This window comes from Penaeus japonicus, unplaced genomic scaffold (genome assembly GCF_977035675.1).
Source record: "Penaeus japonicus unplaced genomic scaffold, GWHDUDI00000001_assembly GWHDUDI00000036, whole genome shotgun sequence".
NCBI lineage: Eukaryota > Metazoa > Arthropoda > Malacostraca > Decapoda > Penaeidae > Penaeus > Penaeus japonicus.
The window spans coordinates 17,577,194-17,587,193 of record NW_028234438.1 but is presented as its reverse complement, the minus strand read 5'-3'; the positions used below and the strand labels follow the sequence as shown (position 1 = coordinate 17,587,193).

The 10,000-nt window shown below is 34.8% G+C and overlaps 1 protein-coding gene across 1 annotated transcript in view; it reads left to right on the top strand.

The window, feature by feature from the left end:
• Positions 1-942: 942 nt before the first annotated feature.
• IntS9 (integrator complex subunit 9) overlaps positions 943-10,000 on the top strand; it is a 15,108-nt gene continuing 6,050 nt past the window's right edge. Inside the window, exons 1-7 of the mRNA XM_086531572.1 lie at positions 943-1,078; positions 2,332-2,520; positions 3,226-3,428; positions 5,082-5,283; positions 5,726-5,815; positions 8,179-8,335; positions 9,145-9,325. Coding sequence (XP_086387698.1) covers positions 1,070-1,078; positions 2,332-2,520; positions 3,226-3,428; positions 5,082-5,283; positions 5,726-5,815; positions 8,179-8,335; positions 9,145-9,325 — 1,031 coding nt within the window. The 5' untranslated portion in view covers positions 943-1,069. The remainder of the gene's footprint in view (positions 1,079-2,331; positions 2,521-3,225; positions 3,429-5,081; positions 5,284-5,725; positions 5,816-8,178; positions 8,336-9,144; positions 9,326-10,000) is intronic.

Genomic DNA, 10,000 nt, shown 5'->3' with positions numbered 1-10,000 from the left:
CTTTTCAAAAGAACAATAAATCATAGATATCCAATCCTGCCTTGACTCTAAAAGAAAATAATTTCCTCAACGGTACATTGTTTGGCTAAACTGGCTTACAGCATGATATATAAAAGTCAAAGGATTGAAAGATATCATTCAATATGGTGACAGGTGGTCCTTCCCACTTTATACCACTTACCACCGGTACATTCATGAACACAACACAGGGCATGAGTTGGAGAGGGAAGTAGGGGCTGAGTGTAAACAAAAAGTAAAAGGGGGAACATGAAAAATGCAAAGATGGCCATATAAATTAGAGAAGAGAAGAGAGAGAGAGAGAGAGAGAGAGAGAGAGAGAGAGAGAGAGAGAGAGAGAGAGAGAGAGAGAGAGAGAGAGAGAGAGAGAGAGAGAGAGAGAGAGAGAGGGGATATATATATATATATATATATATATATATATATATATATATATATATATATATATGTACACGCATATATATATATATATATATATATATATATATATATATATATATATATATATATATAGATAGATAGATAGATAGATAGATAGATAGATAGATAGATAGATAGATAGATAGACAGATAGATAGATATATAGAGAGAGATAGATAGATATATATAGAGAGAGATAGAGAGAGGGAGAGGGGGGGGAGGGGGAATAAAACAGATATACGCACTAATGGATTGTATGAGACATAGGGGAAGAAAATAAAAGTACAAAGATACGAGAAATGAAAGATAGAAACAGATATGGGAAATGAAGGTAGAAACACAGAAAGAATTATATGAGTTATATGCTTAAATAATATGATTGCAAAGTTACTAGATTTTTCTTCAACTATCTCTAAGTGATATGTTTTAGATAACTGTTTTTAGTTTATATATTCATTTAGACAATTTTAGATCGAGATTGAATACATTCCATTTTTGTTTACATTTGCGTCCGAGTGTCGTTGTCTAAGCGACCTTTCCTGACGTTCTGCTGTTGTGGCGGAAGAGTCGGGCCGTTTTAAATAACTAAATTACTTTCCACACCAAGATTTATTCTGTTTAAAGTTCAAAGATGAAGCTGGTAGGTATAGATTTAGGATATAACTTGCAAAAGGCACCTCATACTGGTAGAAAGAACGTGTTATTATACTAAGTTTGGGTGTTTAGAGGGAACTGGGAGTCGGGATTATCACTAGATTTTATTTTGATCTAATATCTCATGAAGGTGTAAATACATTGAGCAAAAGCAAATTGTGGTGAGAGATCATAACAGTTTCGTTGAGGAAATGTCAAAATGAAATGCTGCTGGAATAAATAGACACTGCATGAGATGCTAATATTTCTGCGGTGTATCTCTATCAGCACAACTTATCTGTCACAAAATTTAAATTGGTGATTCTCCAGAATGTAACACTGCCTTGTAAAGGATCTTAAATGGCACTGTTATTTTAGATATCAATCTGAACAAGTCAAGGATAATGGCACAGTCATTTATTCTGAGACGGCTAGATGTGTCTGTACAGTCTGAGCAGGCTGGTGCATTTTGACTAAGCGGCAGCGGTAGATGCTGCTGCTATGAGGGGAGCATAATTTTTATTATGTGAATTATTGTCAGTATCAGTGGTCAGTTAGCAGTGTAATTTTGCTAATTCTTTTGATATAATTATTAACATTTGGTATTGCCTTGCAAGAAAATAATTGTATTTAATCATAGTATTGTGTAGGAATGTGAAATTAAACAAAATTGTATATCAAAAATATCTAGAGAAAGCCATATTTTTATTTCAATAATATTAAAAATAATAATAGCACTGTGTTATATTGGTGGTGATATATTGAGCTTCTCTATAGAGTGAAGTATGGGGGCTGCACCTTTCCTTGTGCACATGGATATTCTGACAATATGGAGCTTGTAGCTCTCTTTGGTGATTATTTAAAAAACAGGAAGCAGTCCAAAATCTGTAGAAATGTGGTGCAGGTTCTTTGGCCTTTACCAAAGCAGAAAATGCTTAGGCCACAGGTGCTTGATGCAGTCCAATTTTGGATGATAACCTCAAACAGCCATATGGTACAATGTAGACAGGATATGCAATTGTTAAATTGCTGAATTTTTAAATGAGTTAGTTGACTCCTGAAAAGAGTAGGTATTAGTACTAAGTCTTGTTTCATCACTGAAGGTGGCACATGAACATGGCAGTAGATTGGGTTGACATAAAATTATGAGCCACCTGTTGTAGGTACCAATCCACGTGCCATAGGAGATCTATCTTGGGGTCTTTAGGATGGCTGGTTTATTATTAATTGTTAGTAAATAGTTTGTATTTCTATCCCCAGTACTGCTTGAGTGGACACCCCAACAAGCCCTGCAATGTAGTGACCTTCAAGAGTGTGACCTTGATGTTAGACTGCGGCTTAGACATGAGCAGCGTGAGCCATTTTCTCCCGCTGCCTCTCGTTGCATCACACCGCTTGGGCAGCCTGAGCACCTGGGTTCCACGGGATGCAGACTCACAGCTGGAGGGGGTGAGGTCTTTGTTGTTTCTTCACATTAGTGAAATATAATTCCTTCCTTTATTCCCTTTTTTATATAATGTTTTGGCTTGCCATTAGGATTAAAAACTATATTTTCAAATTCTTTTCGGCAGCCAAAATATGTAGGATGCCTGACCTAAGGGATTTTAAAGTTTTGCAAGTCCTAATATGTAATGTATGTATTTTGAAACCATTCTTACTTTATTTATGTTAATGTTATTCTTATGGTAATGATGATGATATTAGTATAAATATGATTATTGTTATTATAATTTTTACCATTACTCTTTTATTTACATTATTCTTATTAGCAATTTTACAATTGCTCTTTTATTTTTGCTGTAATTAATGCCCAGGTATTTCACCCTTTGTAAGTAATATTGATGTAGTCTATGAAGCCCAGCTTGTGAATTACCTACTGTAGGAACACCCACTGGAATGTAAGACATACCTAATATAATAATACATTCTATCTGGTTAGATATGCAACATTATGAAGAGTCGATGCAGGGAGAAAATTGATATTAGATAAATTACGAATGTGATTATCAAGTCAAAGGGCGGTAGCAACCATGGATATATAGACAAAATTACCTTTTTTATCATATTTACTAATCATTCTTATGGAACAAGGAAGAATACATGTGCATCCATTGTAAGATAGATATAAAACATCCAAATTTTGTAATTCAACAGGAACTACGGGAATGCATGAACAGAATATTTGTGGACTCACCACCTGAAATCGGACCTCCAACGTCTGGTCTCGTGGACTTTGCCGAAGTGGATGCAATTTTGGTGTCAAACTATCTGAGTATGCTTGCCCTTCCCTTCATCACCAATGGCACAGGGTTCAAGGGAGTGGTGCTCATGACAGAACCCACCATGCAGGTTGGAAGGTAAACCGTAGATCGTCTTTGTATTCTTTATTCTTTATTCTTTTTATTGTTATTGTTATTATTATTGTTATTATTGTTGTTGTTGTTGTTGTTGTTGTTGTTGTTATTGTTATGGTTGTCATTGTTATTATTATTGTTATTATTATTGTTATTGTTATTATTATTATTATTATTATTATTATTATTATTATTATTGTTATTATTATTATTATTATTATTATTATTATTTTTATTATTATTATTATTATTATTATTATTATTATTATTATTATTATTACTATTATTATTATTATTATTATTATTATTATTATTATTATTATTATTATTATTATTATTATTATTATTTTTATTATTAATATTATCATTATTATTATTATTATTATTATTATTATTATTATTATTATTATTATTATTATTATTATTATTATTATTATTATTATTATTATTATTATCATCATCACCATCATTATCATTATCATTATCATTGTCATTATTTTTATTTTATTTTATTTTTTATTCTATTTTATTTATTTATTTTTTTTAACCCATTGCTGAAGGGCGGTCTACGACACTAGTGGCACCGGCTAAAAATTAGAGGGATGGGGAAACGGTTTTCTCCGCCTTCCAAGTAGTGCAGACTAGACCAAACAATATTTTTCCATAAATCCATCATATAATGCAAGTATAGGCTGACTTTGGAACCCTATAGCTCTAGAGCTAGCACTGTTACAGCCATAATACTTCATGACTGTGTGTATGCTTCAACTGTGAGCAGATGCCGATATCTCATCATGTATACATTGACACCCGTCTCCTAGGCCTAATCGGTGCCGATATGTATTTCATGACACCCGTATGCAATGGGTTAACCCTATCCTGATGGGCCCAGTGATAAGTGGAAACCCCCTATGCCGGGCCTATGTGATATTGCATCAGGAACATCACACTGGTGCGTCACCCCATCATCAGGCATTTAGCCGTGTCACACAGGTGTGACGCACCGTCATCAAACGGTTAATCATTATTTTTATTATTCTTGTTCTTTTTCATATTTTTATTCATATTCTTCTTCTTCTTCTTCTTATTATTATTATTATTATTATTATTATTATCATCATCATCATCATCATCATCATCATCATCATCATCATCATCATCATCATCATCATCATCATCATCATCATCATCATCATCATCATCATCATCATCATAATCATCATCATCATCATCATCATCATCATCATCATTGTCCATTATAATCATCATCATTATTATTAACCCATAAGTGCTGGATGGCCTATATATATACTATGGCAAAATGATCTCGAATAGCAAGTACCATGTACATATACATGCATATTAAATCTGTGTGATTTTAAATTCTTGTTAAAATAATGTTTATGTAATAGACTTATTTTAAAATTGTTTGAAGCATATGTTATGCTGAAATGCCTTCTTAAGAGAAATCTAAGCTATTCATAACAGCAGTGGTATTAACTTAGGCAATTTAATTGGCTGCTCATCTTTCAGCTATCAATCCTAGGAAATTATTCACCTTTGAAAACCTTGGAGATAAGTCATACTGCATTGCTTCTTCCATGTCTAGTAACTTACTGTGCAGACATTTCTTGATGAAGATGCATGGTTTTACAGAATATTCATGGAAGAGCTCGTAGAATACATTGAGAGGACCCCAAAAGCCAGACATGCATACAGGTGGAAGCATTACCTGCGGTCTCTCCCGCCACCGCTCTCCGAAGTCAAAGGACCCAAGACTTGGCAACAAGCTTATTCGTTGAAGGATATTAATGCTGCCCTTTCTCATGTACAAATTGTGGCATATAATGAAAAGATTGTAAGTAGATGTAAATACGATTATTTATGAGAATGATGGTAGAATGCAATAATGCAATTGATATAGAAATACAAATTTTACCTCCCTGACCGAGACTCGAACCCCGGGTCGTCAGAGTGACAGTCCCGGAAACTAACCCAATAGACCACGTGACCCACTAAATGAATTGTCTAACCAGATGCCTTACAACCATCATGGAAATTACCTATATGGTTGTAAGGCATCTGGTTAGACAATTCTTTTAGTGGGTCGTGTGGTCTATTGGGTTAGTTGCCGGGACTGTCACTCTGACGACCTGGGGTTCGAGTCTTGGTCGTGGAGGTAAAATTTGTATTGCGATTATTTATTATTGTTGATGTATTGGAAATTGTTATGAATTTCTTAAACGCTGTTAGGGTTTTTGAATTTAATGAAATTATGTTCTTCGTTTTCTACTTCTCAGGATATTTGTGGAGCACTAAAGGTGACAGCTGTTAGTTCTGGCTTTTGCTTGGGAAGCTGTAACTGGTTGATAAGTTCTGATCATGAAAAGGTAATTGGTAAGAAGGTTTAGCAAAGATGACATTGTTCTTGTTCTTTTATGCATGCATTTTGATATATTTGATATGGTACAAGGTATAACCCACTATCATTATTGCTATTGATTTTGTAAGGTCTATCAAAAGTTTGATAATTTTTTAGAGAATTAAGAAAGATGGAAATCTCTGTAGATACAAAAAATGGATGTTGAAAAAATTAAAGCAGTTATATAAAAAAAACTCTTGATGAAAATGTAACCATAGTGTGGTTAACATTATCAGAAAAGGGAGTTATTATAGATATTATGTAATACTCGTAAGTTAGTCTTTAAGTCTTCTTGCTTATAACTTGATATAATGTCAGTGAATTAGTTGATAACATTGATAGTAAATATAATATAATAATTGTATCTAGAAAATACATAATAGAATTTATGAATACCTTTTGAGTAATGTACGTCAAACATATATTTTATTGTGCTGTGATTTGAACTGTGATTATGACTGGTATTTATACATGAGAGTTTAATGATACTTTCTACTAGGCAAAGAGACCCATAGTATTCTCTATGCTAGATGGTTGCTGGTGGAAGTGAGGTGAGGGAATGATTGTGTGTGTAATTGATATTGGATGGCTACCATTATTCCTCATACCTGGTAACCAACATTCTTTGACCACTCGGATCAAGGATCTGGGACAGCATTTTGCTTCTCAGAATACCAGGCAAAATGCTTGCTCTTATTATTCTGAGATGTATCATAGACCTCTTGCTAAGGCACCAGAGAATGGAACAATCCAGATTCACTCATAGCTAGTTCACAATAGATCATGTCCTTGTGCTCTGAGTCATTTTAGAGTGCTGTTGTGAGTTCAGTTGAAGGTATTTGACTCTGTGCAGTTGGAATCACCATTAGAAATCCATAGACTCAGAGGAATCCCAGCAGAGGTGATTAGATAAATAGAAGTCCCATATACTGTGTGGTAAAGTTTCTTCTCTGTGAATTCCAGAGGGAGGCCATTTTGGTGTTGTCATTACATTCTTTATATCTAGTGAGGCAATGCTGGGTCATATTAAAGTCTCAGATCTTGACTTTGCCGATGATATTGCTATCTTGTCTGAGTTTTAAGAGATCCTTTTGGTTAGTGGTAAGCCTTGATACATTTATGAGCTCATGAGTTTAGAGGTTTCCTAAACCAAGACCGAAATCCAAGACTTATTGGGTCAACTCTTTTGATTCATTTTTGAGGCATGGATATCAAAGTCCTCCAGAACTTTACATATCTAAGTATTGTAAATCATGTATGGATTAGCCTGGCAATACAAGTCATGAACTGTCTCTACCTTGTCCCTTGGAGTCATGTCTTGACACATTTTACAACAGTTCCTTGCTTCAAATCATGGTGCAATTAACAGGACCATGCATCCAAATAACATCCACACTGTGAGACCATTATATAACCTTTTACTAAATCTGGGACTGCCAGGTCATGCTATACAGACACTTGACTGGACTCCCTAGGGATGTTCTTGCCCATTAGGTTGTCTCTTTTAGAGACAATCCTGAGAAGTTCTCTTTTATTCCTGTCTAATACTCAAGCCATTCTTGTGTTAATCATTTAAGAAAAATGTTTTACTATATTTTGAGGTTTAAGATAGCCATGTAAATTTACTGACAGACTATCAATGTTGTAATAGACTGAAAATGTAGAATAGTGTCCAGATCACCTCATTACATTCTTTATATCTAATGGGATAGAATTTTTAATATAGTTTTATGGGAAGATGAAAATGAATATTTTTTTCTATATTTTCAATCTAGTTGAGTGTCATCAATCTAGCATTCTTTTGGGATACCCTTGAAGGCTTGCTTTCTGGTTGGTGCCAAGAGGGAATGGTACTATCTGTATTTTACAGTTTAAAGTGAACCTGATTAGTGAATAGTTGGGTAATTATTTTAATCATGATGATAAGCACTGTTATTTTATTTTAGAGTAATAAAGAATTAGTTTGCTACTCTTTCCCACTGTCAAATACTCTACAACAAATATTGTCATTTGAGAGCTGTCATCAAGACCAAACTCAACTGTCAATGCAGTGTTCAACCGATCTGCAATGGTTATATAGTCCACATTTGATGAGACCAAGTTTTAAGGGTTATGCAGACTTTCCTTATGTTCCCCAGATATGATAAAAATATAAAAATAAATGCACAAATAGTTGAGAAAATGTCAAAAGTTTCTTTGTAAATAACCCCCCTTCACCCTCTCAAAAGACTATGGCTATAATTACCAGTGAGCATTAGCACTGGCACTGATGGAGGAACCTATAAATCACCAAGAAATCATTTTAAATTCAGCTCTCTCTTCTCTTTTCAGTTAGCATACCTCAGTGGCTCCTCGACACTGACGACTCACCCTAGACCAATTGATCAGACTTCTCTCAAAAATGCTGATGTGCTCATTATGACAGCCCTGAACCACACGCCCATGTTCAACCCAGATTCCATGTTGGGAGAGTTTTGTGTTGCTGTCGGTGAGTTTCAGTCTACTTCAGTTATCTATATTATATTTGTACACCAGTGAGTGGGAGAAATAAAATGGTAGGAATATGAGATAAAGATGCAATACATAAATGGTTTCTAATAGATTTATACAATAGATTTTTTTCTTCTGAGTTTACCAGTTATTATTATAATTTTTTAAAAAATTCATACTATTTTTGATCATGCCTAGGTGAAGACATGGGTGACCTGTGCTAGTATTACACCGCAAGTCAGATAATTATTGTACTGTATGTAAAGGTATTAATGAGACTGAATAACTTCACAATGCAGGAGATGTAATTAATGAGTTTCAATTATCTCTTCATCTGGATTACATGATAATGTATTTTTTACAATGAGCTCTGTGGCATTTGCCAAACTCAGGATGAAACATGGCAAAAGGTGCCCTATAAAAAAAACTGCTAAGTTATCCAAATTATAGATATCAAGATTAGAACTGAAACTGAAATTTGCCTTCCTTTTGACCCATTCCCGATGGGGCTATTTTAGCTCTAAATGGCTTTAATGCCGGGACATTTGAATGCATAAGCCTAACGCGTCGGGATTCTTGGCTGCACTGGCCACGAGTGAGTGCTGTGCGCCTGCTCACCTGGTGTGCCGGCCTGGACAAAATAACTCGTTCCCGGTGTCTGACCTAAAAACCACTAGACATGATATCTTGTCACCCATCGTTAATGGATTAAGGGTAACAGGTGATATTATTCCAGATGCACAATTTTTTCCACATTATTTTAAAAGCTTCTTAAGTTCTTACCTTGTTCTATCATTTCTTTCACAGCTCAAACAGTGCGGAGTGGTGGTAATGCCTTGGTTCCATGTTACCCGAGTGGGGTCGTGTACGATCTGTTTGAGTGCTTGTCGAACCATCTGGATAATCTGGGCTTGTCACTGATTCCCATGTATTTTGTGTCTCCCATGGCGGAAAGCTCACTGGCCTATTCCAACATCTTTTCGGAGTGGTGAGTGAAAGGCAATTGTCATGTATGTTCCCTTTGGTTTGCACATTTTTGGAATTTCAAGACTTCATTTGAGCATAATCTCCTTCTCTGTTTTCTTTGTCTACTTTTTCTTCTTCTTCTTCTTCTTTATCTCATCTTCCTCTTCCTCATCCTCATCCTTATCCTCATACTCATACTCTTCTTCTTCTTCTTCTTCTTCTTCTTCTTCTTCTTCTTCTTCTTCTTCTTCTTCTTCTTCTTCTTCTTCTTCTTCTTCTTCTTCTTCTTCTTCTTCTTCTTCTTCTTCTTCTTCTTCTTCTTCTTCTTCTTCTTCTTCTTCTTCTTCTTCTTCTTCTTCTTCTTCTTCTTCTTCTTCTTCTTCTTCTTCTTCTTTATCTCATCTTCCTCTTCCTCTTCCTCATCCTCTTTTTCTTCTTCTTCTTCTTCTTCTTCTTCTTCTTCTTTATCTCATCTTCCTCTTCCTCATCCTCATTCTCATACTCTTCTTCTTCTTCTTCTTCTTCTTCTTCTTCTTTATCTCATCTTCCTCTTCCTCATCCTCATTCTCATACTCTTCTTCTTCTTCTTCTTCTTCTTCTTCTTCTTCTTCTTCTTCTTTATCTCATCTTCCTCTTCCTCATCCTCATCCTCATCCTCTTTTTCTTCTTCTTCTTCTTCTTCTTTATCTCATCTTCC